General features: G+C 46.1%; 1 protein-coding gene across 1 annotated transcript in view; it reads left to right on the forward strand.

Moving 5' to 3' along the window:
- LOC119442285 (protein unc-80 homolog) overlaps positions 1 to 19,900 on the forward strand; it is a 182,055-nt gene that overhangs the window by 137,516 nt on the left and 24,639 nt on the right. Inside the window, exons 53-58 of the mRNA XM_049662030.1 lie at positions 1,887 to 2,057; positions 3,489 to 3,612; positions 16,235 to 16,435; positions 17,983 to 18,078; positions 18,774 to 18,862; positions 19,257 to 19,425. Coding sequence (XP_049517987.1) covers positions 1,887 to 2,057; positions 3,489 to 3,612; positions 16,235 to 16,435; positions 17,983 to 18,078; positions 18,774 to 18,862; positions 19,257 to 19,425 — 850 coding nt within the window. The remainder of the gene's footprint in view (positions 1 to 1,886; positions 2,058 to 3,488; positions 3,613 to 16,234; positions 16,436 to 17,982; positions 18,079 to 18,773; positions 18,863 to 19,256; positions 19,426 to 19,900) is intronic.

Raw genomic sequence — 19,900 nt, forward strand, 5'->3', positions numbered from 1 at the left:
TAGTGTTTCGTTCATTTAGTACGCACGTCCGAACCCATTTCAGTGATTTTTGAGTGTTAATCTTTTTCGCTGAGTCATTGTCATTTTTGCTGAGTCATGCTCATGACTATTACTTCTACCAGCATCCTGTAGTGTTTCCTTCACTTTGTACCCACGTCCGAACCCATTTCAGTGGTATTTGAGTGCTATACTTTTTTCGCTGAGTCATTGCCATTTTTGCTGAGTCATGCTCATGACTATTACTTCTACCAGCATCCTGTAGTGTTTGCTTCACTTAGTACCCACGTCCGAACCTGTTTGAGTGGTTTTGAGTGTTAAACTTTTTCGCTGGGTCATTGTCATGACCTACATGACACGCATGTCATGATATTCATGTCATGACAAATAATTTCTGTTCGTCATATACTCTTGTCATAGTATGTCAATTTTGGTACATACCAAGTTGATGAAACGACCATGAGAGCACCATGAGTGGCTAGATAGATAGATACGGTCAAAGTAGCAAATGTTCGCCATGAAATGCTTCGCATCTAAAAAGGCGCAGTTTTGCCCGAAAGGGGAAGCATCGATTGCGATGGCAAATTAGTAGACCACTATACGAAGTAAGGTGTGGGGCCTCACACATGCTCTTGAGACAAAGGAACGACAACACAGTAGTGCAAACAATCAAAAGGTCATTTATTGCACCTTTCATACACTAAAACACGCTAGCCGAATTGCCACCAATAGAACATTCACATGGGCACGCGACAAATCAAGGAAGTCCGACTCACCGCGACTCGATAGCGAGCGAATATGTTCGCCCCATGCTGTGACACCATTGCCTAGTCTTTCACGTGTACGGTCACGCAAATGGTGGCGCGTTCGAACGATCCGTGTTCGTCCATACCGGTGTCCTGCTCTTAGCCGCGCGAGACGGTCCCGCGAAGCAGACCGGCGCACGCGCGAAGCGTTCGTGCGTGTTGGTCGCCGATCCCAAGCCAAAGAGGAAGCGCCTTTGACCTTTTTCTCCCAAGTCACCCCGCCGTTCGTTGGCGTCAGCATCGCGACATTCGTGCCATCTCTTGCAATGCGCCGCAACCACCACGACCGCCGCCAGCACTTAGCCACGCGGTGAAGCCGTATTACAGGAGATGCGTGAGAGTCGCTCATCCCCACAAAGGATAGCAGTTTTATCGGCCGTATAAACTTGCAAACATTCGCTTATTAAATAAATTAAGCACGGTGTCATGTGCGCACTAGGAAACATGAACACATCTCGCTCGTTGACCACGGAAACTCACTGTCAAAACGCTGAAGTGACGAGGCGCGGCGAGTCATAACAGGTTGATAACCTGTTATGACTGGATTTCTTTAAATCTGAGGCAAGTTACTTGCATTGCTTATATGAGTGCTGGCTTGTGTAGATCGAACATCCCAAGACTTTGAGGCTGTCTTATGCTCTAGAGTAAAATTGTGGGCTTGTTATAAAAAACCTGACCTCAAGTGCAACGAAGTGCCTTCGTATGCTCGCCTTGTCTCATTGTACATTACTAGGAGAGCAACATCGCACACCTCATGGGAGCTCGCAAAATAGCTTGTAAAGCAGAGCCGAAACTTGTATTTATGCACTTAAATGGATGCAGTTGTGTGATTTTCTGAGTTGCTAGTGTTCCCACTCATTGGAAACTGTATGGAGCTGTGATTTCTAAAGGAGAGATTGTGATGTGCTGGTATGTTGCTGCCAGACAATCATAATAATATCTGAATTCAGCTTCCTCTCGAGCATCTTGTCTCAGTTTCGGAGCTTGTATAATTGTTATGTTACGAAATTGCAACAACTGAATAGAAGGGGTGAATCTTTGATAAACCCTGTGTGCCTAATGCAGTTTGTGCTTTTGTTTCAGTCACTGGTTGCTATCTGCCAGAGCGTCATAGTGGGCGATCAGAATGCTTCTCTTGTAGCTGAGAGCAGTGGAAATGTTTCAGTCTCAGCTGCAGCTTTGGCCCAGTCTCCACCACCAGGCTTCTGCTCGGTGGCTGTGCGACTTGTGACCATGCAAATGGTCGCACTTGGGGTGCGTACTTTGGCCTGCTACACTTTTGTTATCAGGGGGTTGATAGCACCTTTTTAATGTCATTGGACAAAGAATAGCAATCTTTGTCTAATGTTTTCTGACAATGATTAATCTGGGTGGCTGGAAGCATTTGTGCCTGTGATAGCTTTAATGTTTTGGCATTGCAGAGGGGAAATTTTAAACGAACTTACAATGGAAGTTCTTTTTCCTGTATTGCGACAGTAGTATATATGGAGATATGGATTTGGGCACTTGATGCATTGACAGAAGGTAATTAATAGAGTAGAGAATAGAAGGTAATAAATAATAGAGGTAAATAATTAAGTAGCACTGACAATTGGGCGAGTTGGTACGGATGCATGGTTTCAGAACGGCGCAACAAGGAAGACGACAGACGACATGTGTTCGTGTGTTCTTTCGTCTGTCGTCTTCCTTGTTGCGCCGTTCTGAAACCATGTAAATAATTAATAATTCTGCACGGGAAAGTTGAATGTTAGCAGTTAGAAAAAGGGCCAGTGTTCAAGCTCAGATTAAGCGTCAGGGTTTGCAAAGGATGCCAGAGGAACAGCCGCTTTTTGCAGAGGAGAATAAAGCTCTGAGACTCAGGGTTTTGCAGGGGCATTTGAGTGCTTCAGTCTCATATACTGCTGTTGCAGTTGATTAATGAGTTCCTTGGACATTACACGTCTACGAGGTTTGTTTTTTTTGTAGAGGGAAGAAAAGCTTCCTGCTAAGACTGCCTGAACGTATAGGTGATTCGACTGAAGGTGCTGGGAAAAATTATTTTGTGCACTTTTTCTTTGTATCAAGTTTCTGGCCCCTATATAGTCGCATGCTGGAGATACTGGTCATGGGTAATTGACATGTAAAAAAATAAACATGTAATAGATTGGACCACTAACTAGCCACACAGGCTAATGGTCCAAATACTTTTGTAACCATGTTTCTGTATGAAGTTGACTGAATAAACTGAAACTGAAAAAAAAAAAGTGACACATGGTGGAACACTGTAGTGTGGCACAAGACTAAAGACACAACATAAAGAATTGCAGTGCTGGCCATGCAGGAAGCTATGCTTAGTGTGACGTTTTGTGTGTCCTGCATCCCTGTTATTCACATCATAGCCTCTGTGCAGCTTGTGCATCCTGCATCTGAGATCTTCACATCCTGTACTTCTACATTTCACGTCACATTAGTGTTCCATCATGCTACTACAGTATGGCCTAACTTGGGTCACAGCCTCTGCTAAGTGTACATGGCTGTGTACACAGGGCACTGTAGTGATTGGGGAATGGTGCAGGTGTAGCTTCACAATGTTTCCTCTGACATCATGCCAGCTTGATAGATGAGAAGGATCATGGGGAAATTAATAGTTTAAAAGTTCTTCGTGACGGTATAATGCCGTATCTAATTGCATCATTTTTGACGCAGGACTCATTCACACTGGAGAGCATCTGTGGAGGCTCATCTGTTCTGACAAGCACCGACAAAACAGAAATCTTTTTGATGAATTTCATCCTTCCTCTCTGCATCAGAGTCAGCAGTGGAGTGAAAGGCAAATTCTTTTTTTCCCTTATTTTTTACTTGTGCAGCTAACTTGGGGCATCTTTACTTTATTTCATACTTGAAGGGTAGGGTAAAAACCTGCATGGGTCAAAAGAAAGACACAAAATGACTGGACAAAGCGCTGACTTTCAACTGATGTAAATTTATTGAACCAACCTAGCTGTTATATAGATTGCGTGCTAACAGTACAAACTCACAAAAATAAATTAACGACAAAAATTAAAAGGAAAGGAAAAAGGTTATAAATTAGAATAAAAACAATGTGCACTGTGATGGCTACGCAGCAAAAATGTGCACTTCGCTTGATACAAAAGCGTGACTTCATTGTTTGAGAGGGCAACCGATGACTGGCTTACACAGTCAGACTGGTTCTTTCATATAAGAAAGGCTTCCACAATTTCTCTCATGATCCTGAAAGACAGTGCTTTTTCTGGTCGTTTCGTGTCTTTCTTTCGTCCTGTGCAGGTTTTCACGCTACCCTCTGTTTCATAATAGCAGTACATAGGTGCCGACTATGGGGGGGCTCCGGGGCTCCGGGTCTTGAGCTACCTCCGAAGTTTTCCGCCTACCCCCCCCTCCGCTCTTACAATGTCAGTACCAGAGTCCTGTTACCCAAGCCTTTTATGGTTTCTTTTGAGTTGCCTGTACATTTTCCCTTAAAATGTTATTGTGGCTAAAAGCTAACTGCATCATTGTTGACGCGGACGTGCACAGCTTTTATTCATAGTTTCCCTTTATTTCTGAAAATCCTGGCAATTGGAAAACAAGCACATTAGAAGCACCAACGATGGCTCCCTCATCTGTATTTTTTTACTTCAACATGTTATTTTAATTTTCAGTGTGAACACCATGCACAGACATTATATTTCAATGTGTATACAGCACAAAATTTATGATATTTTGAAAGAGAAAGAGGTAGCCAATTAACAATTATTAACAATTATGGATAGCCTATGTCTAGAGAATCAATATGTTGCTGTATGTTCAACTCGCTGCAAATTGCTTTGCACACTTTTTTGACACTGAAAAAGACCTGCAGACTTCAGTGACCCCTTCAGCAGGATCTTTTATCAATGGTGTGTGAAATACACGTGAATGATATGTGTCTCAGCATTGCTTCTCTTTCCAGTAGGTAATGCTAGCGACTCATAAAAAAAAATAAAAAAACTTATAATAATTTACAACATTATTTGGGGATGGAAACATCACAACGTGCATGCAGAGGTTATAAATATATATATATAATTAACTTAGTAACCGAAGTGATGCCAAGCCGGATTCACTCGAAATCAGAATCAATAGCAGTCATGCACAGCAGAGCTTCTACTAGGACTCAGAAACAAAAAAAAAGAGGCTGCAGTTCTGCCGGAAAGGCGAAGCAGTATTAATGATAGCAAAGCATAAGACAATTACACGAAAAAGATTCATCCCGTATAAATCTGTGTAAGAGCCGCACCCCCAACTTGAAAGCAAATATTAAAGAAAAAAAAAATGTTGCAGTTTCGCCCGAAAGGCAAAGCATAAATTGCAATAGCAAATTAGTAGAGAGCTATTCGGAGTAGGGATAGTAGTTTTATCGGCTGCATAAACTTGGACACATTCGCTTGCTAACTGAATTAACAAGCGTGGTGTCAGTGCGCACAAGCAAACATGAATAGATCACACTCGATGACCGCAGACAACCACTGTCAAAACACTGGCAGCAAGCGCAGCTGCCGCAGCGAGCGAAGGTTCGTGCGGTCTATCGCTTCAAAGGAAACTGAGCGGTGAATGCACGGCGCATACAAAGGTCGGAGCCGTGTGGAGATCGCTTGCAAGATACGGTGTGCGCGACAACACCAGCAGCCCGTACCGGCGCAAAGTACAAGAACGCATTTGTTGGCAGAGTAGAAGCCCCTCCCCCCCCTCTCCCGCACTGCCTTCCCATTTTCTTCCTTTTGCGTGGGAGATTGCGTCGCGAGTTCCCCGTGCGCCCGGTTGCAAGATACGCATTTGGTGCCGCAGCACAGCATCGCCCCCCCTCCCTCCCTCCCATACCCCCACGGCCTATCGCGTGACGGAAGTCGCGTTTGCTCTCCGCCGTCCGTTCGCTTACCGTGATAGCGCGCGTCCCCCGCGCGCTTTCACTCGCACATATGGCACGCGGTGATGATTTTATTGCCCTTGGACTTTATACGGAACCTCACGGCGACGGCGACGATGCCGCCGATGGCAGAAATCCGCTTGAAGTGTTCATATAATTGCTATCGCAATAAAAATACAACCGAGAAGCAATCGCGTTCAGCACTATTCCGATCGCGCTCCACTGCGAATTTTCCTGCGCGCCGTACCTTCGCACGTCGCAACTATATATATAAACAATAGTCGGTTATAACTTAAGAAGACAGGAGAGGCACCCCGTCCTGACCACTGAAGCGTAGCAGCCAATTTCCCCCACGACTAAAGAACTAGTCCCACTGACGCGATTCGGCCCAGCTCGAAGTGCGGGCTGCCATGTCCTCCGTCGGCCTAGAGTGCACACCCATTGGTGGATGCTCGTGTGCATCCGCCTTTGAGGGGCAAATGCGGGTACCCTCTAAAGTTGTACACAACTATAGATGGCGAGAGGAGGCGATCGCAGATGTTTATGGCGGATTTCATACTCGCAGTTGGCAAAATTAGATAAAAAGGCCCGGTCCCTTGTAAGGCTCGTCAAAATTGCGGCAAAAAAGTGCGGCCCTCACACGAGTCGATCTGTACGTTGATTATATCGCCTATATGAATTGTAGTAACATTTACTCACTAACTAAAATAACAAACATTGTGCAATGCACGGACCATGTAAACCTTTAAATATCTCGCTGGATGACCACGAGCAGTCGCTATCACAACGCTGGCATTATGATGAACGCCGGCAGCGGGGGCGAAATGTTCGTACAGCCATGCGATTCACCGCGACTCCGAAAATTAGATTCATCATCATCATCATCTGCATATTTTTATGTCCACTACAGGACGGCTTCTGTCAGCGATCTCCAATTACCCCTGTCTCTTAACTTAGGCTATGCGATCTGCAACACTTGGGGCGCGGAAAAACAGCCTAAGAAGGAAGACAGCATGCATGTAGTTAGCAGCCATCCCTGCTCGCCCTTGATCATTGCACTCCCCAATGATTACCAACAATTGGATACGGCACGTGGGCCGTGTAAGCGTCAACTGCACACAGCAATTTGCAGCTGTGGCAGGGCTAGATGAGAAGACGCGTGCTCTCCTCCCCATGTGTGCATTTGATCATGTGACCTCCAACTAACCCGAATATTGAGCGCGTGGGAAGATAATGTCCATCAAGTGTTACTGCTCAGGGTTATGGGCTTTTTCTCGCACCCGTAGTGTGTGGCTCACTCATATGACTTTTGGACTTTATGCAGAATATCACGACAACGATGACAGCGAAAATTTGCCTGGGATGTCGATACAATTGCTGTCACAATAAAAGGAGAAATAGAAAACAGGCGTCGAGCTCGCTTCTACCGCGTCTGCGGACGTTGCAGTGTGCACCGGCTACAAACACAGCATGAGCACCAACGACAAAATCAATAGTGAGCACCTCGCTTATCATACTTCACCAGAACCCGTCTGATGCTGAAAAGGAAGCATATTTTCCACCGTATAAGCACCAGCGGAAACATAACACTAGGCGTGCAAGGAGACAGTGCACGCGAAGGGACCAGCCATCTCGGATGGCCTAAGCTTGAACTCGGCGCAGATTAACTCCAAAATGAAGCGTGTGACCCACATATGTATGGCAGAGGCAGGAAAAGTAGAAGTTGAGGACCCGTGTGTTCTAGCCGCTAGGCGAAAGAAGACTCCACGCCGCTATCAAGAAGGTTCCTCAGCTCACGTGTTTCCATCAGCGAGTGACATGTCCCGCCAGAGGTTCTATGAAGTACTTGACACAGTGCTGTATTTGTTAAACAACAGGTATCCAGCTGATATGTGGCAGCATAAGTCCCAAATTGAGCAGCTTGCCATAGAGAAGGAAGACGAAGCATGTCTAACATAGTTCTACGGTGACGACCTTGAACCAGGACGCCTGATTTTGCAGAGATATGCTGATTGACATTTTAAGCCAGTAAAGGCCGGCATCATTGCACACATTTGGGGACGTCGTGCACATGTTTACGGGGGGCAAGGGCGAACACCTGCAAAACCTTTTGCCGGAAATGGCCAAGCTAAAAAAATTGCGTTGGCCATACCAGTCTTGTCGACCACATCCGAGAGGTCCTTTATTTGCCTTCAGTGACTGAAAATGTACTTGCGGTCAACGACTGGACAAGCCCGCTTGAACCATCTGGCAATTTTTTATGCCCACAAAAAACTCTCCCGCAAAATCAATTTGATTAAGATTGCCGACGACTTCATTGCCAGACCCCGAATGAACACTTTTTCAATGATGGTGAAATCATCGCATCAGACAACGAACTGATGTCTTTAATAGGAGAGAGAAAGGCACCAATGTACAAGTCAAAGCAAACCACCTGGCTTAGAAAACAACGCAAAAAGTTATACAAAGGAACAAAAATGGGGTCTATAACAGCGCAAGCAGAGTAAGGGCAATTGGGTTAGAAAAGACGCGTGGTTGCGCTATTTATAAAACTCCCTAGTCTGTGCATTTTCCTTATTAATTTTTATTCGTCCTATGCTGAATTTGCCTCTCAATAACACAATCCACGTTGTTCCTATATTTGCTATCGAGTCCTTTCGCGCTTTTGAGATATCGCATGTCTTATTTATTTAATTGTTAATATATTTACTTATTTGGGCACCTGATAATTTTTACTCTATAATCCTTTGTTGTGCCTCCAGAAAATAAACGAAACCAGTGGCATAAAGTATGCTTGGACATGTAATGAAACTGTGGCGTTATGGAATCACATTATACTTATGCTAATAATTCTAGTCATAAGTTGTCTTCAGAAATTGTTATATATTGTTTAATGTTTATGTTATGTCTTATCTTCTCAATAACTGACCTTTCGTCAGGAAAAGATTTCTTGATTGTATCTTTTGTATTAAATCTTTTACAAGGCATTACATTGCTTTTTCATAGATGTCTCCTTGTGCAACTTAATACGCACAAAACACATGTATCTCCATAACGTGTTTAACTGAATCCGCTTGTCGCATGGCTTAAGCAAGAGACAGCAGTCTCTTGGCGGTGCGAGGGGACTCAGGCTGTAAAACTGAATTGTCTCTTACTCTAAGGTCGTGCAAATACTCATATAAGCTCGTCACTTCAGTGAACAAACTTTCGAGGTAACACGAAGTTTCCTGTGTAACTGTTAGTAAAGGTAATACAGTATAGACCACTTATAACATAATCACTTATAGTGCAGGACTGGATATAGTGCGATCTTTTTAGATTCCCGTTAATTTTCCCATAGTACTCCATGTATACACGTATCGCTTATAGTGCAGTTGCAGGAAATGAAATACCGGTTACAGTGCGGCTGCCTGGGAGTACGGAAGTCAGCGGAGACGGCGAACGCTCCCCTGAAACGGGCACCCCAAGGAGTGCTCGAGGAAGAAAGAGAGACGAAGTGGGCACGTGGTGCGATTGGACAGCCAGTGAGGCTGAAACCAGAATCTTGAGCGCGAGTCGTGAAATATCACTGGGTGCAGAGCGAGCGATGGCCACGAAACTGCCAACGCTGGCCAACGCTCGCTTAACGATAACGGCAGTAAACGGAACTTCAGGGAGCGGGCGGCGCCGGCACGGCACGGCGAAGGGCGCACTGCGGAGACCGTGGAATGTGAGGGAGGAGGGCAGCAGGGAAGCGGATTTCTCCTCGGCAACTCCGCCGCTTCGGTGGCTCCCCTCGCCCTCCCTCGTAGCTCCCTCACTTTCGACTGTCACCGTGTGCGCCCGCCGCCGTGCAGGCGCTGCCGCTCCAGCCGGCCTGGCACCAGCTCCTCGAAGTTTTGTTTTTTGCCTTTATCGATTGGGAAGCGGGCGTTTTCCGGCGTGGGCAGTTTCGTTGGCCGGCCTAGGACACCGCCGCTGCTTCCCTCTGCGTCGTAGCCGCAGCGTGCAAGGTCAACACGTGACTAGAAAGTAGAGGAAGCATAAAGGAGAAAGAAGGTTTCACTGCCATTTTCTACGTGTGGCTACGGTAGCATGGCTGAGACATCGGCACGTACACGCGTGTTCTGGCGCAACGCAGAATCGGCGACCTTGCCATTTGAGAGAGGGGAAAATTTCCGCCGCATTTTTTTTCTTTCTTTTTTTTATTTTGTTCGCGCGCGACATTGAGGGGTCTATCCTAAGCTTTTACTCTATGGCGGTGCCGGAGCAATGCCGGTCGGAGGCACCGCGGCGTGATTTGGTTCGAATTAACGAGATTCGACTGGAAATTGAATGCCAACGTTCTAGCCGCATTCCTCGACTGCCGCATACGCGTGGCGGCTCGGTGCACATGTTTTGCATATGTGTGGGCCTTGAAAATTGTTGCTTTGGTTATAGTATGGTACCGCTTATAGCGCGGATATTCGCGACTCCGGCGACTTACGTTATAAGCAGTCTATACTGTATATAAATATTGTAACCAACAGTTACGACAGCTGTTTCTATAAAAACTAATTTATTCTAGGCGAACCTGTGCCCGTCAACTAAAGGTTGTACACTCAACAAAAGCGTCCCTCGAGCTTCACTTCTTTAAACCTCGTTTTCCTCTTTGTCGCCTCCTGTCGCGTGCCAGTCGTACGATTCTCGCACACGAGCCACCGGTCCGTCACCACCGGCCCAGCGTTGTCTTGCAGTGCTTTGCTTGGCGCTTGCGGTGTGGCGGCTCTTTGAAACACAGTTAGGATGTGGCGGTCGTCTTTGTTCTCGCAATGCTGGCGGCATTAGGCTTCTCCGAAGAAGCATCCTCCTGATGCGTCGAAAGGGCCTAGAGAGGCGAACTGCTTTAAAGGGACAGTGGTCAGAGGATGGCCAGTGCTAGGCTTGATCGCATGTGCAAATTCTGTTATTCAATGCCTTTCATGGTAAGGCCTCATTCGTACTACGTGTACGACCTCTGGGCGAGTCCTGCGTCGTGTGGAGCAGACTTGGCCTTCAGGAGTTACCTCGTAGTTTAAGGGACTTAGCCGGCGAAGTACTCTGTAGGGGCCAAAGTAACGGCGCAGTAACTTCTCCGAAAGACCGGGTATACGTATAGGCGTCCATACACACATTTTGTCTCCGGGGTTGTACTGCACCTCTCTTCGCCCTAGGTTGTACCGGTTTGCGTCGACGTACTGCTGTTGTACGATACGGTGCCTTACCAACTGCCGTGCTTCTTCGGCCCTTTCTATGTATTCACTAACGTTAGGGTCGTCTTCGCTGCTGTTTATAGGTAACATAGCGTGTAGTGTCGTTGTTACTGTTCGACCGTAAACAAGTTCAAATGGCGTTAACTGTGTCGTCTCTTGTACTGCAGTATTATACGCAAAGGTAGCATATGGTAGAATACTGTCCCAGGTCCGATGCTCTACGTCCACGTACATTGAGATCATGTCAACGAGCATTCTATTGAGCCGTTCAGTCAGGCCGTTCGTTTGCGGGTGGTACGCTGTGGTTTTCCTATGAGCAATATGTGTTAGTTTCATAACAGACTGCATCAAACGGGCCATAAAAGCTGTTCCTTTGTCTGTTATGACTACCTTGGGTGCGCCATGTCGTAACACTATGTGTGTGACAAAAAACTGAGCCACTTCAATGGCGGTTCCTTTTGTAAGAGAAGATGTCTCAGCATACCGGGTCAGATAATCGGTTGCTACCACAATCCACCGCTTTCCTGAGGTTGAAACGGGAAATGGTCCAAGTAAATCCACTCCTATTTGTTCAAATGACGCTGCTGGTGGCTGTATCGGTTGCAGAAAACCTGCTGGTTTGAGTGGGGGTGTTTTCCGTCTTTGACAATCTCGGCACGATTTGACATAGTGCTGCACTGAATTCATCAACTTGGGCCAGTAATATTTCTGGTGGATTCTCGCCAGAGTCCTACCAGCGCCTAAGTGACCAGCTGCAGGGTCATCATGGCAAGCTTCTAAGATCTCGGCTCGCAGTGATGATGGTACGAGAAATAGAAACGTCTCACCACTGTGCTCGAAGTTTCATTTGTAGAGGACGTTGTTCCGGAGGACATACGAACACAATCCACGGACGAAAACTCGAGGCACTTTAACTTGTCGACCCTCCAGGTACTCGATGAACAGGAGTAATTCCGGATCAGTACGCTGATGATGAGCCATTTCCGCCGTATTCACAGCCCCAAGGAATGGGAAATCTTGCTCGTATTCAGGTGACGTCGATTCGATTGGTGCGCGTGATAAGCAATGAGCGTCATTGTGCTTGAGACCGGACTTGTAAACGACCGTGATGTCATACTCCTGTAGACGCAAACTCCATCTAGCGAGCCTTCCAGAAGGGTCCTTGAGGTTCGCCAGCCAACACAATGAATGATGGTCGCTGATGGCTCGAAACGGTCTGCCATATAAGTATGGCCGGAACTTACTGATGGCCCATATAACCACCAGGCATTCCTTTTCTGTAGCTGAGTAATTTGTCTCGGCTTTCGATAAGGTACGGCTTGCGTACGCGATGACTTTTTCTTCTTCATTCTGCCACTGAATAAGTATAGCTCTGAGACGAACGTTACTCTCGTCAGTGTGGATATCTGTTTCGGCATTTTCATCAAAATGGGCAAGTATAGGAGGACTCTGCAAACGCCGTCCTAACTCAGAGAATCCGTCTTCTTGTTCTTTCTCCCACACGAAAGGGACATCTTCTTTTGTCAGTCGTGTGAGTGGTTCGGTGATTTTAGAAAAGTTTTCTATGAAACGCCTGTAGTAGGCACACAGTCCCAGGAAACATCTACAGTGGAATCTCGATGATATGAATCTCACGGGGTCACGAAAAATATTCGTATTAGCCGAAATTCGTATCATCGAAACACAATTAAAACTAGCTAAATTAAAGAGTAGGAGGTGAACTCACTCAGGCACGCGTACGTAAAAAGCATTTACAGTATAGATCACTTATAACGTAACTGTTTATAGTGCAGAACTGGCTACAACGCGGCCTTTTCCGACTCCCGTTTACCCTCCCATAGAACTCCATGTATACGCATACCACTTACAGTGCAGCCGCGTGAGACGAAACACCGGTTATAATGCGGCTTCTGCTGGAAAATCTCGCCGACAAGGGCGGTAGCGAGCACGCTTCCCAACGAGGTGCACCCACCGACGGGAGAGGAGATCAATGAAGTCGATGCGGAGGAGGAGCATGAGACGTGGAGCATGAGTCCAAGGGCGATAAAATCGTCACCGCGCGCCGTATGTGCGAATGAAAGCACGCCTTTCGCGCGGGGGACGCGCACCTTCACGCACGGAGAGCGAACGCACAGCGGAGAGCAAACGCGACTTCCGTCATGGCCAGGCGCACCAGTCGAGCCCGGCCCTGCTTGCGTCGCGCGAAAGGCCGGGGGGTATGGGAGGGAGGGAAGGAGGGATGGATGGAGGGAGGGGGGGGGGGCGACGCTGTGCTGCGGGGCACCAAATGCATATCTTGCAACCGGGAGCAAGGGTAACTGGCGACGCAATCTCCCACCGAAAGGAGCAAAGCGGGAAGGCAGCACAGGAGGGAGGGAAGGAGGGAGGGGGGGGCTTCTACTTTGCCAACAAATGCGTTCTTGTTCTTTGCGCCTGTGCCGGCTGTCGGGGTTGTCGCGCGCACCGTATCTTGAAAGCGATCTCCACACGGCTCTGACCTTTGTATGCGCTGTGCTTACGCCGCTCAGTTTCCGTTGAAGCGATAGACCGCACGAACCTTCGCTCGCTGCGGCGGCCACCCGCAAAAGCAAGAAAACCGCCACCGCGTCAAACTCCTCGCGCCCAGTTGCGGCCTCCGCGCTGTCCGGCGCCGCATCCGCGCCTACGCACCAAAAGAGAAAGCGAGAAAGCGCTTGACTGCGCGCTGTTCTTTTTCGTGGCCGTCGGTGGGGCAGCGTTTATTCGTATCAACTGACGCGGGTCGGAAATCGATTCGTAACAACCGTTCTCTAGCACGTTGCAAAGTAATGGGGCTCAGCCGGAACCACAGGAAAATTCGTATCATCCGGAAATTCGTACTAGCCGTGACCGTATCATTGAGATTCCACTGTAATAGCTTTTTGTCTCTTGGCTTCGGAAGCATTTCTACTGCAGTGATCTTCTCAGGATCGGGGCGGACGTCTTCAGCACTGACAATGTGTCCGAGAAAGCGGAGCTCGCGAAAGCCGAAGTGGCATTTTTCGGGTTTTATGGTCAACCCCACCGTGCGAATAGCATCCAGAACTGCTGCACGTGCTGCTCGAATGTAGTGGAGAAGACCATGACATCATCAAGGTAGACGAGGCACGACTGCCATTTCAGTTCGGAGAGAACAGTGTCCATCATCCGCCGGAAGGTGGCGGGCGCAGAGCACAGACCAAATGGAAGCACCTTAAACTCGTATAGACCATCCGGGGTCACAAATGCCATTTTTTCACGATCTCGCTCGTCCACTTCGATCTGCCAGTATCTGCTTTGGAGATCTAAAGAAGAGAAGAAGTAGGCATTTCGTAGTTTGTCCAAGGTGTCGTCGATGCGTGGGAGTGGATAAACATCCCGCTTCATGACAAGGTTGAGCTTCCTGTAATCAACACAAAATCGTAAGGTGTTATCCTTCGTTTTGACCAGGACTACAGGAGATGCCAAAAGGCTATTGGATGGCTGTATTACATCGTCCTTGAGCATTTCCTGTACTTGACTTCTTATCGCTTCTCTTTCTTTTGGAGCCACTCGGTACGGGTGTTGGCGTACTGGTCTTGCTGGTTCTTCGACTACAATGTGGTGTTTTGCGATGGGAATACGACGGACTTTCGATGAAGTCGAAAAGCATTCAGCAAACTGTGTGACCAAGCTCACAATCTTATATCTTTGTCGCTCAATATCGATAGAGGCAAGGACACTGTCTAAAGTGGCAGAAGCTGGTGATGCTGCATCGAGGGTTGACACATCTGCAAGTTGTGCATAGTCATGAAGAGACGCTATGGCTGTTCCCTTCGCCACATGTTGTGCCTCATTGCTAAAGTTAGGCAAGAGGGCATCCGCACATCTGTTACACAGGTGAACTATGCCTCTTGCCACGCATATTTGCTTTTCCAGTAGCAGCCCGATATTTCCGTCTGCAAGTCCCTCGTGGTCATGAAATACGTCGCTCTTTACAACAACAGTCACACTGCACCACGCCGGCACCGTCACATGGTCATCCACAATACGCAGCGAGGAAATATGTGGCTGTTCCGTATCAGAAATGGCAACAGCATTTTCTGTAGAAAACAACGCGCGAGATTCTTGCAAGTCGATAATTGCGCCATTCGTTTGCAAAAAGTCCATGCCCAGTATCAGATCATGGGAACACTCAGGAAGAACAATAAAGCGCGCGGGGAACGCGCACCTTCACGGAGAGCGAACGCACAGGAGAAAGCAAACGCGACTTCCTTCACACGACAGGCCGTGGGGGTATGGGAAGGAGGCGGGGCGACGCTGTGCTGCGGCACCAAATGTGTATCTTGTAACCAGGCGCAAGGGGAACTAGCGACGCAATCTCCCACGCGAAAGGTGCAAAGCGGGAAGGCAGCATGGGAGGGAGGGAGGGGGGGGGGGGGTTGCTTCTACTCTGCCAACAAATGCATTCGCGCCTGTGCCGGCTGTCGGTGTTGTCGCACGCACTGTATCTTGAAAGCGATCTCCACACGGCTCTGACCTTTGTATGCGCTGTGCTTACGCCGCTCATTTTCCGTTGAAGCGATAGACCGCACGAACCTTCGCTCACTGCGGTGGCCGCGTTTCCCCACGCCCGCGTTTTGACAGTGGTTGTCTGCGATCATCAAGTCTATTCATGTTTGCTTGTGCGCGTTGACACCACGCTTGTTAATTCAGTTAGTAAGCGAATGTGTCAAGTTTATGCAGCCGATAAAACTACTATCCCTACTCCTTATAGCTCTCTACTAATTTGCTATCGTAATTGATGCTTCGCCTTTCGGGCGAAACTGAGACGTATTTTTAAAATTATTACTTTGTCTGCTTCATGCGAAGATCGTCGGTACTTGGACATTAAACTTTCAACGTAAATTTAAACGGATGCAAAACTCCCAGTTGCACGCTTCGATTCTCGGATATGCGCGGCTGCTTGGTTTACATGTTTTGCATACGTGCAGGGCTTGAAAATCGTTGTTTTGGTTATAGTGCAGTACCTGCTTATAGTGCAGATATTCACGACTCCGGCGACTTACCTTATAAGCGGTCTACATTGTAATATGCTTTGTATTTTAATGTTTTTTACTGCATTTATCATTTGTCATTTTGTGCTTGTGCTTGTTTTATTTTCCATTCCTGCTATAGCCCCATGATGGGCAGCAGTACCTGACAATAAAAAAATAAATGAAATAAAAAAAATAAAAAAACCTGCACAGCATCTGGCGGCTTAATTTTTTTTTTCAGCTTCAACTGTTACAGTATAGAGAGATGTTGGTCACAACAGATGACATGACATGTACTTTGTGCAGATGTACCCAAGATGCGCCAGATGGACATCTCGTTTGCTTTGACTGTGGTGTTGAATGCCTTGTCTCCTCCTGGAGCCCACAAGCACCATCCATCCAGTGCTGTGGGAAAGCCACCATCAGAGGCTCAGCAGAACACTGCTTCGACACGCGAGAAGTCTTCTAGTGCTGTCAGAAGCTCATTGTACCAAATCGGATTCCTTGGTGAGCATGCATGCACAGACATTTGCTGCAGACACCAGATTCACAAATTACTCTGATGTATCTTCTGCATTCCACAGTTATCTTTTGCATTCACTTTTGAATATAAACCCCTGGTCATACAGTTTTTGTATCTGGCCTTCGCCAGCATGGCTATTCAAGTTTTAAATTAACTTTGAGCATAACTGGCTAAATAACACAATGTGACTTTGATTCCTTTGATTTGTGTGTATAAAATTAGCATGACCTGTGGAGTATTTAAGCTAGTGTGGCCTCTTAAGATTTTTGGAGGTGTGTGACAGCCTTTGATATAGAATGTTGCCACACTACTTTTGTGCAGTAAACATAACTGCTGATATTCACCAGCTCTATTCGTTATGCTTTCTTTTTTAACTGCAAAATGAAAAGGAAACCAATGACATGCTTTGATTTCTTCTGGTAGCAGCAAATGACGAAGTCAAGATGACAGGGGCTACCTCTCTCACTTCATTTGAGGACATGCATTGCAGCTGCCTCCTGCATTGTCAATCTAAGCTTCATGCTTTCTCTGTTAACATAGATCTATCAGCCATGTCAAGTTATCAGACTGTCAACATTTGCGTCACACAGTGCTGGAAAGGCAGTAGCGCACCCAGGATCTCTGCCAGGGGATCTCTGACAGTTTGCCAATACCATCTAAACAGCACTAATTTCAATTTATTCACGGGAAATTGTCGAGAAATGCGCTTTTTGCGAGTGTGCAGACGATTGTGCATCTTACATCTTAGTTGCAGTACTCAAATGCGCAAGGAAAGAAAAGAGGTTAAATAAAAGGAGGGGTTAAGTCGGCCTCGGGGGGGGGGGGGGGGGGGTTACAACCCCCGAAGCCCCTCACGTCAATGCGCCACTGTGGAAAGGGAATCGGCAAGAATTGCTGAAGCATAGGTTGAGATCTTGATTGCTTATATGATGAATAAGCAAACATTTTTGTAATCAATGTTCTATGTAATTCTCAATATTAACCTGCAGCCATTAACCCCTCGCTTACTGAAATCTTGTTTCAGCTGCACTTTCACTGTTTGAATCTTTGGCATCTTAGCATTTCATTTTGAGATTTCCAAGGGTTGGTAACTGCATTATTTTAGACTAAGGCATATTCACACACTTGTTCATGTTGTGATGTTGCACTAATGAAGTGCTACTTTTGCTACCAGCTATGTCCCTTTTTGAAAGAAGTGAAGCCACTATGAGGACAAGCCTTGCTCATTACTGGCTGTATCGTCATGCCCATCTAGTTCCGAGTGCTAGATGACTCTGAGGCTTGGCTTCAGAGTTTCCAGACAATGTGGATTCAATAGAAGGTTGCACATATGTCCAGGAGTCAGCTGTTACAGTGTGGGCAGTAGCTTCATTTTTTTTTTTAACAGAAGTTGTACATGTAATGTGTACTGTTATTCTCTTAGTGCTAGATCATTGTAAGAAGGTTTGAGCATATTTTGTTTGCCTGTTCTTTGTGTATGTGTGTGTTCTTCTGCCTAACGTGCCTGACGTAGCTATCCTTTAAATTGCAGGGTTGAAAATTTTGATTGTGTGTTATGAGAGGCAACTTTTAAGTGACTGGCACCGGATTGCTCGATGCATTCGTGAGCTGGGAAACAGGCTGCAAGGTGAGCTGTCACACTTTCGGATAAAGTATAAACAGACTTTTGCCTGGACTGTATCCTTCTCTCTTGTTGTGCACTGCTAACATTATCAGAGTTCCTGTATACCATATACTTCGCTGAAACTTTCTGTTTGGGTGGTGATTGATTGATTTAAAACATTTTTATTTGACATGAATGTTCTACGAGACGAATGGGAGGGCAGCCTGATCTGGCTGCTCTCTGGTTTCCTTAAATTAGCGTCACCGTCATGTTCTCAAGGGGCCATGAAAGTTGGTTTTTGCGTAGTAACGATCGTGTCTGTAAACAAATCGTTGTATTTAATAGTGGCTTATGAGTATTGAATACAACCTACTTTCATTACTAGGACCGTATAGCACATTAAAAAATGCTGCCTGCAGAGGTGAAAACGACATCTATTCATGCACCAAGAGGGCTACTTGTTAGAGTGTTTTTGTTCTCATAATTTTGAGCTTAAACATTGCTGTATGCATAGGCTGCCTTTAATGTTGAAGCAGTACTACTTGTGTCTTATTCTTGTCAGTCTTGTTTGGTTTTTATGACTGTGTAAATGATTTTGTTAAAGTGTATATTCATGTCATGTGCTTTTTTGAGTTCAGCTGCACCCTGTTCTTACTTCAAGGAAAATTATTTAAAAGTCATTGACAATTGTTTAATCTACTCCCACTGTTTCATTCTAGGTGGACTTGCTCTTTGGAGCTTTCTTGATTTTGTGGTTACTCATCGCACACCTCTTTACGTGCTACTATTTCCACTTATTAAATATAAGGCAAGTCCTGCATACTGTTGCATGATTCTACTGTGCAATTTATCTTATGCATGCAGATTAATAAAGTATGTAACCATGCTCTGAATACCAAACAAGGGACAGTGATCATTCAGTCCTAGAGCCATCTCTTAATGGTAAAAGAAGTGGGCCCATGTAGGTTCCATGTTGGGCCGTGTCAGCTCCACATAGGGCGCACACAGGCCCAGCTTCCCGTACTACTTTTAGAGTGTTGTGCTGGCACTGACAAAGGTAATGTCTTGCATTTTAACACTGTGTAATACTGCAGAACCATGTGGTGCTGCAAATGGACAAAATTAAAATGCAATGTTCAAACAGGCTGAGCCTATATGTGTGCAGTATGTAGGTACACCAAGTTTCATTTTTATTTTTATAGATCTTGCAGACCATATGTGACAATGAACAAGAGTATTACTACCAGCAGCTCATCCGGGATAAGATCAAAGGAATAAATCTGCCAACTCCTAAAAGCTTTGGCTGCATGTTTGTCGACCTTGTGAATGAACTGAAGACGCTGAAGGAGGACCTTGTTGCCTGGAAACTTGGTGATTATCGACACTTTCTCCATGTTACTTATTCTTGTTGTTACTTATTACAGTTTTGAGCTGCAAACATGCTCATCCTGTCCTCCACCTCATGTTAAGTGAGACCATTATAGTTCTTTCACCTCTAGCTGTTACAATGAAAGCTATATTTAGGTATTCCTTGCAAGTTTGAGCAAATATGGCAGTTAAAGAAAGACAAAGCAGACATTCGCAAATGGCAGAATTCAAGCTTCAGAGCTCATTGGCATTTCACTTGTTGGTACAAGTTCTCAGTCCCCTTCTACCTTTACGCACATAATATGATATAGCTTTTATAACTTTGATAAATCTTGTGAGTTCATACCCAATCTAGGAAAACAAAGTTGCCGCCATATTTATTGGTGGCTGCCTAAGTCAGGAGTTCAACCTTATAAGAAAAATGACTACCTTTTCTCTTCTTTGTTACTTTTGTACATATTGTTATGAAGCAACAGAG

The sequence above is a fragment of the Dermacentor silvarum genome, chromosome 2 (assembly GCF_013339745.2).
Source record: "Dermacentor silvarum isolate Dsil-2018 chromosome 2, BIME_Dsil_1.4, whole genome shotgun sequence".
NCBI lineage: Eukaryota > Metazoa > Arthropoda > Arachnida > Ixodida > Ixodidae > Dermacentor > Dermacentor silvarum.